Here is a 20,654-nt window from a genome sequence, read left to right as displayed (position 1 = left end):
GCGGGGTCCCGGGAGAAGGATGGCGGCGGCGGGGGCGGCGGCGGGGGCCGGTCCGGGCCCCGGGGACGAGCTGGTGCAGGACGTGGTTCCGTACCGGCGCCGCTCTCGGCTGCTGTGGGGGACGGTGCTGCCCTTCTGCGTGCTCTACCCGCTCTGGCTCTGGTTCTGGGGGCGCAGCGCCCGCGACTGGGCCTGGGGCGCCGCCGCCCCCCCCGAGGCGCCCGAAGCCGCGCTGCTCTACCTGGCCGCCATCGGCGCCGCCCACCTGCTGACCGCCCTGGCCGGCCTCTGGAGCGTCCACGTCCACTGCCTGCTCTACTGCTGCGCGGTGAGTCGGGCCTCCGGAGGGCCCGGGAAGCCCTTGCGGAGGGGCGGAGGAGACCTCGAGGCGGGGGGGGGAGGGGCTGTTCACGTGACCAGTTGGAAGGCCTCTTCACGCACGTTTCATTTTACCAGAACAGAATCTGTGCTTGGAGACTCTGCTGTCAATGTAAGCTAGGGCTGGCAGCTGTCTAATTTTAAAGTGGTTGGTTGGTCTAAAAACCTGCCCTTTGTTATACTGCCATACATGGTGGATTGTGCTTATTCCAGGTCATCGTAGGGGTGTCTTGAAAGTAACAATTTCCTACATGAGTATCCCTGTTGCACAGAAAATTTGTAATCGAACCTGTTTTGCAGGAAAAATATTTGTGCTTGCAAAATTGGCTGCATGACAAAATAGACCATTAATTTAATTGGTGTGTGATTATTTGGACAGTCAAGGCCACTTTCAGTTTTTCACCATGACAAAAACTTCATGCATGATGAAATACATGTAACATGGTGATGTACATGTTACCAACATACATCTACCCTGCATGAAAGTTGGATCCACATGTGTTACTGTCACAGTTGAGGTACTCAGACAGCTGGAGCACAGGATGTTCCCTTATTTCAAAACTTGCAGTTTGATATGCAGGCTTTGGAGTGGCGTGTATTCCTCTGTTAATTGTTAAGTCTGGCTGATTTCAAAGGTGGGCAATAGCAAATAAGTAAATGGATAATGATCACTCTGAATATTTATCCTTTTTTATTTCATATTTTTAAGCTGGGAGACAAAGCTGTAAATAACTTTTTGCTGCTTGTGGTATTGTTGGGCACAGCGTCAAAACTTTGTTGGAAGGGTGGTAATCTGGTGAACTTTGCTCAATCGTCTCTTTCCAAGGCCTTGAAAGTGGCAGGCCGTCTGGTTCTCACAGCTACATTTAACCCCTAAGTTTGCTTTCTTTAAACCACTGGGCTTCCTCATTTCTCTAAAATGCAAGAAAATGTTTTGGGGTTGTTGTTGGTTTTTTTGGGTCTTTTTAGATTCCTAAACTTTAATTGCATAGGCTTCACTTCCTTTGCTCCCTTTCAAGCAAGTAATAAGCATAGTTCAGGGGGAACACATGATCTGCATGCAGAAGGTCCCAGGTTCAACTCCCAGTTAAAGGATTGCAGGTAGCAGTGCTAAGTGAGAGCTCTTCCTGTGTACTGTGGGCTAGATGGACCAGCGGTCTGACAGCAGTATAAGGAAGTTTCTTACACAAAAGGCTTCTGCTACACAAAAGGCAAGTGTATGTAAAATTTAGGGGCTGGACTATAAATCTAAGCTGCTGTCATAACTAAGCTTACTGAAAAGTAAATCCCAATGTAGCTGGAGGATCTTTCTTTTTTAAAAAAATAATATTCAAATTTTAAAGGTTACAAAAGGAAAAAGGAAAATAAAAAATAAAAATAAAAAAGACAGAAAAAATACAATCAATTAAAAAAAATAAAACAAATCAAACCTTTACATAGCTTTCTTTCCTTTACTTGTTTCCTTGACCTCCTCACACCTCCCATTTTTGTATTCTAATTCAAATTATTGTTTCAGCAAATCCTTCCAACCTTGTTTTTATCTTAATAATTTGTCTTATTATACTATAATTTTACATTCTCTTTTTCACCAATTCATTTTTACTTAATCCTTTATGTCATTTCTGCCAAAACCACATAATTTTCTTTTTCCAACATCTTTCTAACAATCCTTAATTTTACAATATTTTTGAAGATAAACTTTAAATTTTCTCCAATCTTCTTCCACCAACTCTTCTCCTTGGTCCCGGATTCTGCCAGTCATCTCAGCCAGTTCCATGTATTCCATCACCTTCATCTGCCATTCTTCCCGGGTGGGTAGATCTTGTGTTTTCCAATACTTTGCAATGAGTATTCTTGCTGCTGTTGTGGCATACATAAAAAAAGTTCTATCCTCCTTTCGCACCAATTGGCCGACCATGCCCAAGAGAAAGGCCTCTGGTTTCTTCTGGAAGGTATATTTAAATACCTTTTTTATTTCATTATAGATCATCTCCCAGAAGGTCTTAATCTTTGGGCATGTCCACCAAAGGTGAAAGAATGTACCTTCAATTTCTTTACATTTCCAACATTTATTATCGGGCAAATGATAAATTTTTGCAAGCTTGACTGGTGTCAAGTACCACCTGTAAATCATTTTCATTATATTCTCTCTTTACATGCTGTAAACTTCATACCTGTGGTCCATAACTTTTCCCGGTCAGCCATCATAATGTTATGTCCAACATCCTGTGCCCATTTAATCATAACAGATTTAACCGTTTCATCCTGTGTATTCCATTTCAACAGCAAGTTATACATTCTTGACAAAATCTTAGTTTTGGGATCTAACAGTTTTGTTTCTAATTTTGATTTTTCCACCTGGAAGCCAATTTTCTTATCCAAATTATATGCCTCCATTATTTGATAATAATGAAGCCAATCTCGCACTTTGTTTTTTAGTTTTTCAAAGCTCTGCAATTTTAATTTATCTCCCTCTTGTTCCAAAATTTCCCAGTATTTCGGCCATTTGGCCTCCATACTGAGCTTTTTCTGAGCCTTCGCTTCCATCGGTGACAACCATCTTGGGGTTTTATTTTCAAGTTACTCCTTATATCTTGTCCAAACATTAAACAATGCTTTCCTAACAATATGATTTTTAAACGCTTTATGTGCTTTGACCTTATCATACCACAAATATGCATGCCACCCAAATACATTATTGAAACCTTCTAAATCCAAGATGTCTGTGTTTTCAAGAAGCAGCCATTCTTTCAGCCAACAAAATGCAGCTGATTCATAGTAAAGTTTAAGGTCTGGCAGGGCAAATCCACCTCTTTCTTTTGCATCAGTTAGTATTTTAAATTTTATTCTGGGCTTTTTGCCCTGCCAGACAAATCTAGAAATATCTCTCTGCCATTTCTTGAAACAGTTCATCTTGTCCAGAATTTGCAATGTTTGAAACAAAAACAGCATCCTAGGCAATACATTCATCTTTATCACAGCAATTCGGCCCAGCAATGATAACTTCAATTTTGACCATATTTCTAAATCCTTTTTCACTTCCATCCAACATTTTTCATAATTATCTTTAAATAAATTCATATTCTTAGCAGTCATATTGACCCACAGGTATTAGCTGGAGGATCTTTCTTACCTCTGAGCAAAAATGGTTAGAACGTGGCAAGCAGTTGCTTGGATCCTAAGGTCAGGTGACTTAAGGAAGCTTGGGGAAGAAGAGTTTTCCATACCCTCTGCCCAGTTTTCAGTGATTTCATGCACCATCCCTCCTGATTCTATGGAGAGACTCCCACAGAGAGAATCCAAGCCATTAGGTGTAGAATTCTTTATGATACTAAGCACAAGCCCCAATGTCAATATGGAAGACACTAGCTTGATTCAAGCTTTCTACTTCTGTGTTTAATCATTGCATGACAGGGAAGGGGGAAGCAAAGGTGTGTGTGTGTGTGTTTATCTTTGTTTTAGAGCAGCGGTTCTCAACCTGTGGGTCCCGACCCCTTTGGGGGGTTGAACGACCCTTTCACAGGGGTCACCTAAGACCAGAGGTCAGCAAGCTTTTGGGGGGTGGGCTCCTCCGCTGATGACAGCCTCTGCCTCTTGCAAGGGCAGGCACAGGAGCTGCGCTTAGCAGGGTGGCGGCAGCAGCACGAGCAGCGGCAGCAAACTGCTTGCTCAGATGAGGGACTGCTGGAAATGCGCTCGGCCAGCTCAGCCCAGCCCCCTTCCTCCTCTCAGCCACGCGCAGCCGCCGCTTGCCCATTGGCCAGGGCCTCAAACCTTGGCTGGCGATTTGCTACACTGGGAGGAGGGGGAGGTTCCACTGCGGTGAGGGAGAGGGGGGGAAATGTCAGCGGGGAAAAGCGTCATAAATTCTGTCAATTTTGTAAAGGTGAGCACTTTAAACAGTCAACTGTTTTCGCAACTGTGCAACGAGTTGGATGCGCTGAACAATGCTCTGCTATTTCACACTGAAGTGAGATGGCTGTCTAGAGGAAAAGTTTTAAAATGTGTTTTTGAGTTTCGTGATGAACTCAAAACCTTTTTTAATCAGAAAGCAAGACCGCAGTTTGAAGCACTTTTCAGCAATAAAAGTGAACTGCAGAAAATAGCTTACTTGGTTGACATCTTTGCCATCTTGAATTGTTAAATTTATCACTGCAAGGGGACGCGGGTGGCGCTGTGGGTAAAACCACAGTGCCTAGGACTTGCCGATCACATGGTCGGCGGTTCGAATCCCTGTGGCGGGGTTAGCTCCCATCTTTCGGTCCCAGCTCCTGCCCACCTAGCAGTTCGAAAGCACCCCTAAGTGCAAGTAGATAAATAGGTACCTCCTTATAGCGGGAAGGTAAACGGCGTTTCCGTGCGCTGCACAGGTGCTGGCTCGCCAGAGCAGCTTCGTCACGCTGGCCACGTGACCCGGAAGTGTCTCCAGACACTTAAGTGAGATGGGCGCACAACCCTAGAGTCGGACACGACTGGCCCGTACGGGCAGGGGTATCTTTACCTTTTATCACTGCAAGGACCAAATGCAACATGCCTCGATTTGTCTGAAAAGATTTGATCATTCCAAATGAAACTTCAGCTTTGGCAAAAAAAATTGGATCAAAATACAGTGGTACCTCGGGTTAAGTACTTAATTCGTTCCGGAGGTCCGTACTTAACCTGAAACTGTTCTTAACCTGAAGCACCACTTTAGCTAATGGGGCCTCCCGCTCCCACCGCGCCGCCGGAACACGATTTCTGTTCTCATCCTGAAGCAAAGTTCTTAACCTGAAGCACAATTTCTGGGTTAGCGGAGTCTGTAACCTGAAGCGTATGTAACTTGAAGCGTATGTAACCCAAGGTACCACTGTAAAATTTAGGTGTTGCCTACCTTATGTGCTTTCTTTGAGGAACATGACATTGAACCAGACAAAAGGATTGCGATTATAATTTCTGTGAAAGAACACTTGCACATGCTTGCAGACGAAATTTCATCATACTTTCCAAATCTACCTGATACCCCATTTGCACTTGCCAGAAGCCCATTCACAGTCAAAGTTGAAGATGTTCCTGAGACAGCACAAGAGGAGTTCATTGAATTTATTAACAGTGATGCTGCGAGAACTGATTTCTCTACAAGGCCAGTTACAAAATTCTGGATCAAGTGTTTGCACTCATATCCTGTTCTGTCTGAGAATGTGTTGTGCCTTCTTCTTCCATTTCCAACAACATATCTTTGTGAAACAGAGTTTTCCAGCTTGTTCCAACATGAGGAACTGTATTAAAGGGTCGCGGCATTAGGAAGGTTCAGAACCACTGTTTTAGAGAATACAGTGGAAGGGCACAGACAATATTTATTTTAAAACTTACTTGTTAAAGCTCTTAATAGTGAATTAGTTTAAGTAACTGATAGTTATTTACCATCAGTTGTTAATGTTTTGCCACCTGTTAATCATACTCAAAATTAGCTGCTTGAGGCAGCCACTGTATTCTGTCTCATAGTAGGGTCAGTCCTGTGCAAAAGGTTCAAAGGAACAGAGGCTAGTTGTGTATCCATCTCAGATACTGACCTGGTTTGTACATAATGCTAAGCAGATGTGAATTTCCAGAGCAAAGATCACAACCGCAAGCCTTGGTTTACTACTCTTGGTTGATTTAGGAAAGACAAACCAAAAGCTCAGATTCAGATGTAATGCTATGCCGGCTCTTTTGGTCCTAACTCTAAAGACTGTTTTCTTCCCTAATTGTGTGTCTTTCAGGTGCGCAGTCCAAGGAAAGCCACATTGGCTAAAGTTGTGCCAACCCCCAATAACGGTTCTGCAGAATTGGTGCCCATCCATCGAGACCAGGTAAGAAATTCATGGCTGTGGTTCAAAGCAGCTCCCCCATGTGGAACCTTCTGTTATCCCATTTCTGTTTGCCAGCTGGATACAGACTACGCTAGTCATGACTTGACTTGTTGCTTCAGTGGGACTTTTGACTAAGTCTGGATCTGGCCTATTGATTTGGCACCTTGTAAAAAGCCACAGAAAAGCAGACTTGGCAGCCAAATAAAGGTAGGAAGCATGCAGGCAGCGCATGTTCGAGAGGGTGGGTTAAATTGATTTGTGTCTCTTGTCTACTTCAGACATTTTTTGCATATTATGACTTTCAGCTTTGGAGGTGTCCTTTTATTGTGGTACTTTATTAATGCCTGGGTTTACTTTGCTCAGTTTGGAACACAGGAAACTGCCTTATTCTGAGTTGGGCTACTGGTTCATTTAGCTCAGTATGGTTGATACTGATTGGCAGCTACTCTCCGGGGTATCAGACAGGATCCTGTCCCAGCCCTACCTGGAGATGCCAGGGATAGGATCTGGTACCTTCTGCATGCCAAGCAACCGCTTCCCTGTTGGGGTGGAGGGGCTGGTGATTGCGCCCACCTTGCGGCAGGGAGTCCTTTTAATCATGACAGTGGAAGTGTCTAAAATCTTACTTGCTAAGCTGGTCTCTTGCATGTGGAAACCTGTTTGCTGTAGCTTTCTTTATTTCTTCTAGGGGGAGGATGGACAGGAGGTCCTTTCCTTCGAATTTCAGAAAATCAAATATTTCTACGAGCTAAATGAGAGGAAAAAATTCCTTCCTGTGCTATTCCCTGTGGAACATCCATTGCAATTTTATCAGAATGCACGTGGCTACCAGGAAGACAAGGAGATCAAAGCAGCAGAGAAGACCTATGGCACCAACAAGTTAGTGGGGCAAACTTGGATCCAGCTGCTTTGGGGTAACATTTATGGTGGGCATTTCCAGGAATTGGAGCACTCAGACTTTTGCCCACAGGATGCCTGAATTAATGACTAATTAACTTACAACTATTAGTTGGCAGTACTTTGAATCCAGCATGTAGGTAACATAGTATGAGTTAAGGGTTCTCCGGGGGATACTCTAGCAAAAAATAACCGCTGACAAAACATAGCGCTTAGTGTGATGCGCTGTGCTCAGTGTGGGTCAAGCCACCTGTGGGTAGGTAGGTGTTGGCAGCATCCACCTGCCTTGAGAGACAATGGAGTGTGCATCTGGAGGTGAAGTCAAACTGCCGCATTACCAGTGCCGAAGTGGCCTCCCAGGGTGCGAGCCTCGGCAGTGTGTATAGCAGTCCTGGACTGCCCAGACCACAAGACACACACCTGCCTGCCTCCCTGGTGTGGTCCAAAGGAAAGCAGAGCAATGGATGGGTAGTACTATCAGGTTAATGAGTAACTATAGGAAGAATTTTACAGAAATAGTTTTTCATTTCTGTGTAACTATTTTTTACACTTTACTACCTGGTGATTCTGTTCTTCCACAGGCGAGCAATTTTATTCTGATTTGGCTCCTGAGTATGCAGTTGTATGCATCAATGGGGCTTACTTCTATGGGTAGAGGAAAGCATAAATCAGACTTTAAATTTTCCAATCCTCTTCCACCATCTCCTCTCCCCAGTCTCGGACTCTGCCAGTCACTTCCGTCAACTCCATACAGTCTATCAACCTGGAGATCTTATGTCCAAGGCTCTTAACTCTTTTCCAAGTCCTTTCTGCAGGTCTTCTTCATATTCTTTGATGCTATAGAGCAGATCTCAGGGAAACTCCGGCCTAACAATATTTTTATTCCTTCTCGACAGGTCAGCCAGATTTCCATAGTTAAAGCTAAGATTCATAAAGTATTTCAGGACATGTTTCAAGATTCCTCCAAATCCAAAGGCCCCCAGAACTCCAGTCTCCTCCTGACCCAAGTCCATGTCCCAAAAGTCAGTTAATCCCTGCATGGGGGGATCTTTCCAGCTTTCCTTCTCCGGTCCAGGCCGGGCTCCAATCCTCAAAATCTGACTTTTTCTAGTTTCAGTCATAAAAGGCCTCAACTTATAGTCCTCAATTTGCCTTTGTAAGGCTGAGGCTCCCACTTGTATTACTTTAGGTTCGACAACAACAACTTTCTCCTTCTCCTTCTCCACAATTTATTCTGCTGAAGTAAATTCCTGTACCAAATCCTGAATAATTTCTGTATTGGTGCTCACTTTTTGTCCCAGATTAATCGCTTTTTGTCCCAAGTTATCAATTTTAGTAGTCATAACATCGGTCTTCTTATGAAGCTGTTCCAACAAATAATAATAATAATAATAATAATAATAATAATAATAATAATAATAATAATAATTTATTATTTGTACCCCGCCCATCTGGCTGGGTTTCCCCAGCCACTCTGGGCGGCTTCCATAAAAACCAAAAATACACTAAAATTACACAGATTAAAAACTTCCCTGAACAGGGCTGCCTTAAGATGTCTTCTGAATGTCAGGTAGTTATTTATCGCTTTGACATCTGATGGGAGGGTGTTCCACAGGGCAGGCGCCACTACCGAGAAGGCCCTCTGCCTGGTTCCCTGTAGCTTTGCTTCTCGCAATGAGGGAACCGCCAGAAGGCCTCGGCGCTGGACCTCAGCGTCCGGGCAGAACGATGGGGGTGGAGACGCTCCTTCAGGTATACTGGGCCGAGGCCGTTTAGGGCTTTAAAGGTCAACACCAGCACTTTGAATTGTGCTCGGAAACGTACTGGGAGCCAATGTAGGTCTTTCAAGACCGGTGTTATGTGGTCTCGGCGGCCGCCCCCAGTCACCAGTCTAGCTGCCGCATTCTGGATTAGTTGTAGTTTCCGAGTCACCTTCAAAGGTAGCCCCACGTAGAGTGCATTGCAGTAGTCCAAGCGGGAGATAACTAGAGCATGCACCACTCTGGCGAGACAGTCCGCGGGCAGGTAGGGTCTCAGCCTGCGTACCAGATGGAGTTGGTAGACAGCTGCCCTGGATACAGAATTGACCTGCGCCTCCATGGACAGCTTTGAGTCCAAAATGACTCCCAGGCTGTGCACCTGGTCCTTCAGGGGCACAGTTACCCTATTCAGGACCAGGGAGTCCTCCACACCAGCTCGCCCCCTGTCCCCCAAAAACAGTACTTCTGTCTTGTCAGGATTCAACCTCAATCCATTAGCCGCCATCCATCCTCCAACCGCCTCCAGGCACTCACACAGGACCTTCACCGCCTTCACTGGTTCTGATTTGAAAGAGAGGTAGAGCTGGGTATCATCTGCATATTGATGGACACCCAGTCCAAACCCCCTGATGATCTCTCCCAGCGGCTTCATATAGATGTTAAAAAGCATGGGGGAGAGGACGGAACCCTGAGGCACCCCACAAGTGAGGGCCCAGGGGTCTGAACACTCATCCCCCCCACCACTTTCTGAACACGGCCCAGGAGGAAGGAGCGAAACCACTCTTATCAGTGCCCCCAGCTCCCAGCCCCTCTAGGCAGTCCAGAAGGATGTTATGGTCGATTGTATCAAAGGCCACTGAGAGATCCAGCAGAACTAGGAAACAACTCTCACCTTTGTCCCTAGCTCGCTGGAGATCATCAACCAGCGCGACCAAGGCAGTTTCAGTCTTATCTTACAAAATGCATTCACTAAGGCTTCTCCTGTCGACATTCTTAAATGGTCCAAGGTCAATCCCTGATTCTCACAGTTCTTATCCTGCAGCTGGAGATTCCCCAGCTCCACTCTTGTAACAGTTTCCAAAGTTCCCTCTAGAGGGAAACAGTCTCCACTTGTATCAATCCTTTCAAGCACAGTTCAAAAAGTAAAGTTAGTTTCAATTTTCAGTTACTTTTCCTCCTTTTTAAACTCAGAAGAGGACAGTGGAAACAATATATTTCTCTTATTTAACTAACTGTCAACATGTTTTATTCACAGTCAATGAACTCTCCCAAAACTTCAATCTACTGGCAGCCCGTTTCCAGGTTCAGAGCAGTGGTAATTTAATTTTTATCACTCTCTCCTGCAGGCTTACACGATCTAAAATTTCCCCCCTCTTCTCCTGCTTCCAAGGGGGGTTTAATGATTTTAATCGATGGAAGTTTAATCCTTTACATAAGGCTTTCCAAGACCTTAGCTTGCAGCTTCTTTGCTTCAATCTATTTACAAAAGGGGAAGGCGGACTTCCTGTTTGAAACCTTCCCGTTTCGGTACCGAATTAAGACTTTTGTAAATCCAATTTTCCGTTCTACTCGTGGGTAGTTGTTTAAAGTCAAATTGTCCACAGGAAAAAGTCAGCGCTCTCCGGCAACAGCAATGCGGCTTCACTCCGTGAAAAAAGCAGTCAATTCGAAGCACCGCGCCACTCACCCCACGTCGCTCCGGATCCCCAAAACTGGGTTTCCCCGCGAGCAGGGGAGACGCAAAGGGTGCCAGCCAAATCCCACGTTCACAAGCTTCTCCCACCTGTGATTTTAGTGGGTCTCCGCCTTCGCCGTGGCGGTCAGACCCTGATTTCCACGGAGCAAATTCCTTCCGATCGGAGGAACTCCGCCATTGCCGGAGGTGCCAACCCGTGTTGCCTGCACATTGCTCATTAATGGAAGCTGAAAACTCATAGGGCACATCTAGAATATCCCCTACTAGATCTGTCCTGTGTCCTGGGCTGAGCACTGCAGTCTTTCCACATGCATTTAGGGGTAGGGATAGTAGAGCAAACAGCCCCTCCCTTTTTACAGTCATCACCTGAACTCAAGCCCTGGCCCTAATCTCTCTGGTACCTCTCTTAGCCCTTAACTGAAGGGCCTCCAGGATTGAGCCAGCAAGTGGAGGCAAGGAAGATTAACCTACTCAACACCTTCCTCTCTTCTTCACAGTTGAAATACAACTTCCTAGCTCTAATCCCTTGTTCTGGCTTCCATACCAGAAGGATGCTGTCTGCAACAAGGAACACAATTAAGACTCAACACATGCATCGGATTGCACACATTTTTCATGGCCTCTCCTTTCACTCACATTCTAGCCATCACCTCCCCAGCTCCTATTTATTCTTGGGTAATTATGGTGGGGAGAGAATTCTTTTCTTCTCCCATCGTCCACCCACCTAAGCTTCTCAGTCTTAAACTCTTAGTGTTTTGAGGCAAAGTTATGTAGTCTTCAAAGTGATAGATCAACCACAAAAGATGCAGGCATCTACTGCAATTGTGTCTGAAGGAACAGAATACCACCTTGAATAATGCAACTTTGTCTTAAAGGCCTGATAAAATTTTAGGGCCTGTAAGATGACAGCAGAACTATCAGGAAAGTTGAAAACTCAAGTCAGTAGCTGCAGCTTCTCTGACAGTATCTGGAAGAACAAGCAAATGATGTAATAATCATGTCAACCAGTAAGAGAGAGTTTTCACTCCAGTTTTCAGCCAAATGTTAGAGGTTCACTTTCATAAAAATGGCAATGGCTGCAATGGTAATTCTTGTTTCTCTAGAATCATAGAATCATAGAATCATAGAGTTGGAAGAGACCACAAGGGCCATCGAGTCCAACCCCCTGCCAAGCAGGAAAGTTAGTTATTAAATATACACAGTTATTATATACTCTAGTTATTAAATATACACAGTTGAAGTAACTCTAGGACAGACAATGGAATACAAGATTTTGAAACCTTCCTCATAAGCCCTGTTTTATGAAGAGCTTTGTCTGAGGGATTGCTACCCGTCAACTTCTCAGAACAAGCACTTTTGCAATGTCTCAGAGCATCCGGCTTTGTTTCCACTTGGAAACAGAGCCGGATGCTCTAAGACGTTGCAGAAGTGCTTCCAAGTGGAAACAGAGCAAGCAGAAAGATGGTGAGGTGTCTCATGTGGGGTTGGGGTGTGTGTGTGTGTGTGTAAGTAATCAAACCTCCAGGGTTTTAGGGGTTGCAAGCAGGACAGAATGTCACATCACAATGCCAAAATAAATCAGGGTTCTGTTTTTCACACAGGGCAGAGATGGTTGTGCCAGAATTCCTTGAACTCTTCAAAGAAAGAGCCACTGCCCCTTTCTTCGTCTTTCAGGTAATCAAAAAGGATATGCAGCATCAGCCTCTTTTTGAGTTTCTGTTCCTTAAACCCAGAATTCCACAGGCAAAATCTCTTGCGTATATTTAAAAATTGACACCTTCTATTGTACAGTGGTGCCTCGGGTTAAGTACTTAATTCGTTCCGGAGGTCCGTTCTTAAACTGAAACTGTTCTTAACCTGAAGCACCACTTTAGCTAATGGGGCCTCCTGCTGCTGCTGCTGCTGCTCCGCCGGAGCACAATTTCTGTTCTCATCCTGAATCAAAGTTCTTAACCTGAGGTACTATTTCTGGGTTAGCGGAGTCTGTAACCTGAAGCGTATGCAACGTGAAGCATCTGTAACCCGAGGTACCACTGTACTTTGAATCACACACTCCTGCCATACATATTTACCAGGCTGGTATGGACTTAGATGCTGCTCAGCCATTCTTGGCGCAGAAGCTAGGAAGAAAGGTTGCAGCATTTGGGAATATTTTAGTTTACAGAAAAGGTGCTAAGAGTCAACATGATAGACGTTTGTAAAATTATGCATGACATGGAGAAAGAGAAAAAATTTCCTGCCCTCATAATGCTAGAACTCGTGGACATCCAGTGAAACTGAATATTGGAAGATTCAGGACTTCTTCATGCTGCACATAGTTAAACTCTGGAACTTGCTCCCCTCAGAGGCAGTCACAGCCACCAGCTTAGCTGACTTTAGAAGCAGCTTAGACCAGTGTTTCCCAACCTTTTTTGGGCAAAGGCACACTTGTTTCATGAAAAAAATCTCGAGGCACACCACCATTAGAAAATGTTTAAAAAATTAACTCTGTGCCTATATTGACTATATATAAAGTAACTCTCTTTAATAGGCATCAAATAAACACAAAGAAAGTACCGGTATTTTATAATTACTTTATTATGAAATAGTAAGTACCGTATTTTTAGGACGCTCCGTCCCATAGGACGCACCTACTTTTTTGGGGGGGGGGGAAATAAAGGGAAAAAAAAATTCCTTTATTTCCCCCCCCAAAACCAGGTCGGGGAACAGTGGGATGGCGGTGCTGCGCCTCCCCACTGTCCCCCGAGCTTGTGGGGCTGGCCCATGTCTGCCTGGCGCGAGGGGCGCTCTGCTTCAGGGCGCCCCGCGCATCCGGCGGCAGGCTACAGTCCGCAGCATGGGGAACCCTCTGTTTCAGGGCGCCCCACGCGCCCCCCGTGCGCAAGGCTTGCCAACACAGCGCGGAGCACGGGGCGTCCTCTGAAGGGCGCCCCGTGCTCTGCGCCGCCCGCAAGCCTTGCGCTCCTGGGGGGAGATCCCCCGGGTGCGCAAGGCTGGCCAACACCAGCGCGGAGCACGGGCGTCCTCCGAAGGAACGCCGCCATCCCGCTGTCCCTCGACTTGGTTAGAAGGCTGGCGGGGGGGAGAAGCCTGCTCCTCCCCGTCGCCAGCCCCGCAAACTCGGGAGACAGCGGGAGAGGCGTAGCGCGCCCACCCGCTGTCTCCCGACATGGTTTGGAGGCTGGCGGAGGGCTTCCTCCTCCCCCAGCCCCGCAAGCTCCCAGAGCTCTGGGTCCCGTTCTGGGGGAGGGGGAAGCTCGGGCTTCCCCCGCCCCAGCCCCGCGTCTCCAGCCGGGAGACGGTCGCGCTTTAGTCCCGTGCGTGCTCTCCCAGCTGGAGAGGTGACGCGCGCCTATGGAGGCTCCTGCCATAGGCGCGCGTCACCTCTCCAGCGGGGAGAGGGTCGCGGGGGGCTGCTTTAGCCCCCTGCGTGCTCTCCCAGCTGGAGAGGTGACGCGCGCCTATGGAGGCTCCTGCCATAGGCGCGCGTCACCTCTCCAGCGGGGAGAGGGTCGCGGGGGGGTGCTTTAGCCCCGCGCGACCCTCTCCCCGCTGGAGAGGTGACGCGCGCCTATGGAGGCTCCTGCCATAGGCGCGCGTCACCTTTCCAGCGGGGAGAGGGTCGCGGGGGGCTGCTTTAGCCCCCTGCGTGCTCTCCCAGCTGGAGAGGTGACGCGCGCCTATGGAGGCTCCTGCCATAGGCGCGCGTCACCTCTCCAGCCGGGAGAGGGTCGCGGGGGGCTGCTTTAGCCCCCTGCGTGCTCTCCCAGCTGGAGAGGTGACGCGCGCCTATGGAGGCTCCTGCCATAGGCGCGCGTCACCTCTCCAGCCGGGAGAGGGTCGCGGGGGGCTGCTTTAGCCCCCTGCGTGCTCTCCCAGCTGGAGAGGTGACGCGCGCCTATGGAGGCTCCTGCCATAGGCGCGCGTCACCTCTCCAGCCGGGAGAGGGTCGCGGGGGGCTGCTTTAGCCCCGTGCGTGCTCTCCCAGCTGGAGAGGTGACGCGCGCCTATGGCAGGAGCCTCCATAGGCGCGCGTCACCTCTCCAGCTGGGAGAGCACGCACGGGGCTAAAGCAGCCCGACTCGCCCGCCTCCCACCCACGGCACACCCGGCAACCTCTCGCGGCACACTAGTGTGCCGCGGAACACCGGTTGGGAAACACTGGCTTAGACAAACCTCTTGTCCTCATCATGAAGGATAAGAATATCTGTGGCCGCCTGCTGTGGTTGCTATGCTCTGCCTCCACAGCTGGAAGCAGTTCTCTTCGGATTACCAGCCGCTGAAACTGCAGCCAGCAAGAGGGCTTTCCCCCTACATTCATCTGGCTGGCCACTATGAGAACAGGGCGCTGGACCAGATGGGGCATTGGCCTGATTCAGCTTACTGTTCTTAAGTTAAAATTAATGTTTTCTTAAAAGTTTTCAGTGTGTATAAAATATCATATGTTTATGCGAATAACAAAGTTTATACAGGCCCAGCCTCTATCCTCGTGTCCCACATGGACGTTCTTGGAGGGCCTGATGAGTCTAGTAACAAAAGGTTTGTGTTAGGCTGTTGCAGTTTTTGTCTTCTCTCTTTGGTCATTTAACACACACCTGTTTCAAAATGCTTTCAAACCACACAATAATTTGTGGTTCAAGAAAAACAAATCTAAAGTCCCCTTGGGTGCCCAGAATTGGTTTCCATGGTTCTTTGGAGCTTGGCCACTATTTCAGCAACCATTGCAACAATCTTATAAGATGGTCCAGTATTATTTATCCCTCTGTTGCAGACCAAGCACCAAGGCTAGAAGCTTGTCCAAGGCTACCTCATGCATTTGAGGCTGAGGTGAAACTTAAATGCTTTTAGCCACTGTGCTAACCAAGTCTTTGTTATAGGCCCAAATGGGATTGTTGCTCTGTACCAGTATTGGGAGTGCTTTGTGTCTGTTTCCTACATGTAGGTCTTCTGTGTGGGGTTGTGGTGCCTGGATGAATACTGGTATTACAGTGTCTTCACCCTTTCCATGCTGGTGGCTTTTGAAGCATCTCTCGTCCAGCAGCAAATGAGGAACATGTCAGAGATTCGAAAAATGGGCAACAAACCCTACATGATCCAGGTGAGCCAAGGCAGGAAGTGGTGAGCAATGCTGTGAGACACTGGTCCTTCCCACTTGGAGACAATCTGATGAGGCGCATGGATTCCCGAACGCTGAATCTCCGTTGCTCAGGGTGATCCTAGAGGGCTGATCACTGTGTAGAATGTAGAATGCAGAAGGGAACAGTAATGGCAGTTGCTGGAAGGAGGGCAGTCAGGAGAATAAAGCCAAGGTTGTTGGGGTGAACTTGGAGGTGCCGCCAGAGCCGCAGAGATTGCGCCAGCCCCAGATGGGAGTTAGGAGAATTATCTTGTCATTCAGCTGCTCCTCACCTGCCTAAAGGGTTTGTTATCAACAATACTCCCAAACCCATGGCGATTCTTCTCTTACACCAATCCCCATGGCTTCCCCATCTCCCCTGTTCATGCAAGGGCATTGGGAAGACAGTTTTCTGTATCATTCTGTCAGGTGGTACTGTAGTTGATCAAGGGAGTGCAGGAGGCTCTTGACCTGACCAGGCCTGAGTTTCCAAAGTATTAGAACGAGGTTGCTGTTTGATAGGTTAACCTGTGATGGATAATTGGTCCAACAGTCTCCATTCAGGAGTCCTTGAGCCCAAGCTGATATGAACTGTAGGTATGATGAGGTGAATTTGGGGAAGTTGGTCTGTGGACAGCTCCAGCTCCTCTTCCTCTAGCATCCTAAATGCCACCCTTCTGTGAACCACCCTCAGATCTGTGGATGAAGATTAAATTAATAAAGAACAATAGTACTAATAATATCTCTTCCTCTTGCAGGTTTACAGAAACAGGAAGTGGCGTCCAATTTCCAGCGATGAGATAATTCCAGGGGACATTGTGTCCATTGGTAAGATCAGTGTTGCGCTGATAAGAGCCCTGCCACCCACAGTCTTAATTAGCTCAACTATGTGTATAAATTAGCATGTGCATATTTCATGCAACTTTGTGTCATGGGCCTGAAGCCTGAGTCTTTTCAATACCTGACACAGTCCTTCTCTCAAGAGTCCTGAGACCTTATGAGCAAAGGCCCTACCTCCCCCCCAGTCCTCCTGAGCATCCAACTCTCACTTCCAGGCCGCTCCCCCCATGAGAACCTTGTGCCGTGCGATGTGCTGCTGCTGCGGGGAAGGTGCATCGTAGATGAAGCCATGTTGACTGGAGAGTCAGTGCCTCAAATGAAGGTTTGCCTGATGATTTCTGCTAATTTAGTCACAATTTATTTAGTGTTAGCAGGATGCCTGGCAGTTATACAGTCTGCAGAAGACAGTGCTGACCCAGGAAAATGGACACAGTGAATGTGAAATGGGGAAACGGGCCAAATAGATGCTGTGGGGTGGGGCTGCATGAAAGTCGACACAGTGGAAGGGATCAAACGGGGACACCTGGGGAGCAAGGAGTGAAAGTGAAGGAGAGAGGAGGTGCAGCTTTGAATAGTAAGGAAGAGAAACATGAAGCTGACGGGGGAAATGGCAGGGATGTGTTCGCTTATGCAGAGGGAGAGATTGCCATGGCAACAAGAGGCAAAGCCAAAATTTTGGAGGAGAGGTTTGGCAATTATTATGAGCGATATGGAACCTCCATGTTCAGAGGTGGCGTATTTTAGAGCCTTGGGTAGTGGGACCATCTCATTCTGCCTGCTTGTTGCCAGTGGCCGTTGCTGGACGCAGGAGGCTGGACTAGATCAATTTGGCCTGATCTGGCAAGGCAGCTTTTGTTTACTATACATCATCTGTGGGAAGTCATTGGCTTTAGGTAGCAGAGTGAACTCCAGCTGAGTTCAGGATTCACTGGTTTTGGTTGGTTAATGAATCTAAAAAAACAACAACCCCAAAACAAGGGCAGCTTGTGTGTATCCAGCACAGCTTGATGGATTCCTTGCCTTGGTAATGGGTGGTGCTCCCTCCCATGGTCCCCAGTGTGGAGTCCTCTCACTTACTGAACAAGAGAAGAAACAGGAAGTGGCTTGTTTTATGCCGGTGGTGCTTTTGTAGTTCCAAATTCAAATTGCAAATAGCACAATGCTTATATTTATTTAAAAACAAACAAACTGGCAAAGCAATCCAGTTACACAAAGCATCAAAGCACAACAACACTTAGTTTTGTTTGTTGAATTTATTAGATGCATTTTTCTAAAAGAAAACTCAAGTTGTCTTGGAGCAGTTAAAATATACAAACATTTATATAAAATGAAACAATAGAAACAGTCACCATAAAATAATAAAACTGCACTACCCCAACAGTATAATGAAACATCAGGGACGGCCAGTTACCAAAGGCTGATATAAAACTCATCCCATCAAATATTTTGGGAGTAGACGAATGTCAACTTCACACTGAAAAATACAGTTTTTAGATGCTTTTTATTTTATTTTAAATTACAGTGGTGCCTCGCAAGACGAAAAGAATCCGTTCCGCGAGTCTCTTCGTCTAGCAGTTTTTTCGTCTTGCGAAGCAAGCCCATTGACGGCTTAGTGGATTAGCGCTATTAGCGTTTAGCAGCTTTTAGCGGATAAGCGGCTTAGCGGCTTAGAAAAGGGGGGGGGAGGGAAAAAAACCCGCAGGAACTCGCAAGACATTTTCGCCTTGCGAAGCAAGCCCATAGGAAATTCGTTTTGCGAAGCACCTCCAAAACGGAAAACCCTTTCGTCTAGCGGGTTTTTCGTCTTGCGAGGCATTCGTCTTGCGGGGCACCACTGTATATTAAGAACATAAGAGCATCCGTCATTCTGTTCTCACAGTGGCCAATCAGATGCCCTTATGGGAAGCCCACAAGGGAAGCCCTCAGGCAACATATGGGAAGCAGTTCTGAATCACATACCTGATGTGCTCCCTCCAACTGTAGAAGCAGCTGCAGATTTCCAAAGTTGAGGAATGAGGGTGATTCTCAGTCCCTGGATTTTAGAGTCTTTTGTGTTAAAATATCACTACATATAGCTTGCAGGTTGTTGATGTCTGTCTACATTTGTACCTGCCTAATGTAGGCGGAATAGTCGGGCCAGGCATTATTGGACATCTGTTATCAGTTCCCAAATGTGCTTTTTTCTTCTTCTTTTATTGTAGGAGCCAATCGAAGAGTTAGACCCAGAATATGTCTTGGACATGAAGGCCGATTCCAGATTGCACATAATTTTTGGGGGAACGAAAGTTGTACAGCACATCCCACCACAAAAAGCAAGCACAGGCCTGAAACGTATGTACATACTATCTAGCTTGAATCAATGGCAGGGAAGCTCTTAAAATGTCATTCCCTGAACAGTTTAGTTGCTGCTTGATTGCTGATATAATAAACCTGCTAACTTTAGCACTAAGGGTACCGTATATACTTGAGTATAAGCTGACCCAAATATAAGCCAAGGCACCTAATTTTAGCACAAAAAATGGGAAAACTTTATTATTATTATTATTATTATTATTATTATTATTATTATTATTATTTCCCCAGCCAAGGCCGGGCTCAGGGCGGCTTACAAGCAATAATAAAAACAAGTTGAATGATTACAACTTAAAAACAAAATTAAAATACAACATTAAAATATTGAAACATTAAAATATTAAAATGTAGCCTCATCGCATTATTGACTTGAGCATAAGCCGGTTCACCACACCACAAACCTGGTGGTGGCGGCAGCGACGGAGGAAGAACAAGCAGCCCAAAAGGGCTCCTTTCGGGCCGCTCGTCCCTCGGCTGCTCACAAGGCGGCTCCTGTGCCTGCCCTTGCAAGAGGCAGGCGGCGGTGGTGGAACCAGCAGCAAGAAAGGGCTCCTTTTGGATTGCTCGTCCCTCCGCCGCGCTGCCCACCTCACTCAAGTATAAGCCGAAGGGGGCTTTTTCAGCGTAAAAAATGTGGTGAAAAAGTTGGCTTATACACGAGTATATACGGTAATCTCTCAGTAGGAAAGACCCGTGGAAACCTGTGCTTTCCCCTTTCTTCTCTGGCAGAATTTCCCTGGTGCAGAATTTTAGCTGTGAGATGAGGATATATACCTGTTCAGAAACTGAAACTTTGAGATCAAGTAGACATGCAGACATTGGTAGTGAAGCAGCTAGTGCTAGAAAAAGCAAAAGGGAACAGAAGCTACCTGAGTGATTCACATGATAGAATTAAACTTGCATTATAAAAAAGCATGCAGGCAAAAGAGCCAAGGTTGGATAAATTACACAATTAGGGGTAGCTCAAATACTCCTTAATTACAGAATTGTATATTATTTATTCCTTTTGAATAATATGCATTTCTGACAATAATAGGATTTCATTATAGTATGATGCAGATTGGGAAGGCATTTAAAAATATAGAATAAATAAAAAATTCTTTTAAAAAACACAATTTCAAAGGGAGAGAGAGGGGAAACGTTTGCTGAAAATGCTATAAGTCAGGTAAAGGTAAAGGGACTCCTGACCATTAGGTCCAGTGGTGGCCGACTCTGGGGTTGCGGCGCTCATCTCGCTTTGTTGGTTGAGGGAGCCAGCATACAGCTTCTGGGTCATGTGGCCAGCATGACTAAGCCGCTTCTGGCGAACCAGATCAGCGCACGGAAACACCATTTACCTTCCTGCCAGAGTGGTACCTATTTATCTACTTGCACTTGACGTGCTTTTGAACTGCTAAGTGGGCAGGAGCTGGGACCAAGCAACGGGAGCTCACCCCATCGCGGGGATTCGTACCACCAACCTTCTGATCGGCAAGTCCTAGGCTCTGTGGTTTAACCCACAGCACCACCTGCATCCCTATAAGTCAGATACAACTCCTTCAAAACATGATCCAAGAGAAACTGCCTGAGCCTGGAAGAGAGGGAGAGGCACTATGATTCACCACAGATCTACCAACACCTTTGCGTCTTCTGCGCTGTGTAAGCTTAGACTGGTTTCTGCATGTTGCAGCTTCCTTCCTTCGCTTTAGCTCTAATGCATTTCTTGATGGTCTGTCCTGGCGCCATGTAGCAGCTGAAGCCAAAGTGTTCATGTTCCGAAGGACTTCTTTGGAAGAACTGCACAACTT

The 20,654-nt window shown here is 46.6% G+C and overlaps 1 protein-coding gene across 1 annotated transcript in view; it reads left to right on the top strand.

The window, feature by feature from the left end:
* The first annotated feature begins 4 nt into the window (after positions 1 to 4).
* The window catches only part of ATP13A1 (ATPase 13A1), a 35,332-nt gene continuing 14,682 nt past the window's right edge, over positions 5 to 20,654 (top strand). Inside the window, exons 1-8 of the mRNA XM_081851683.1 lie at positions 5 to 328; positions 6,117 to 6,206; positions 6,895 to 7,085; positions 12,161 to 12,233; positions 15,502 to 15,657; positions 16,434 to 16,503; positions 16,731 to 16,837; positions 18,717 to 18,846. Coding sequence (XP_081707809.1) covers positions 20 to 328; positions 6,117 to 6,206; positions 6,895 to 7,085; positions 12,161 to 12,233; positions 15,502 to 15,657; positions 16,434 to 16,503; positions 16,731 to 16,837; positions 18,717 to 18,846 — 1,126 coding nt within the window. The 5' untranslated portion in view covers positions 5 to 19. The remainder of the gene's footprint in view (positions 329 to 6,116; positions 6,207 to 6,894; positions 7,086 to 12,160; positions 12,234 to 15,501; positions 15,658 to 16,433; positions 16,504 to 16,730; positions 16,838 to 18,716; positions 18,847 to 20,654) is intronic.

Source organism: Podarcis erhardii, assembly GCF_964252035.2.
Source record: "Podarcis erhardii genome assembly, chromosome: 2".
Lineage (NCBI taxonomy): Eukaryota > Metazoa > Chordata > Lepidosauria > Squamata > Lacertidae > Podarcis > Podarcis erhardii.
The sequence above is the reverse complement of the archived record's forward strand: the minus strand, read 5'-3'. Positions and strand labels throughout refer to the sequence as shown.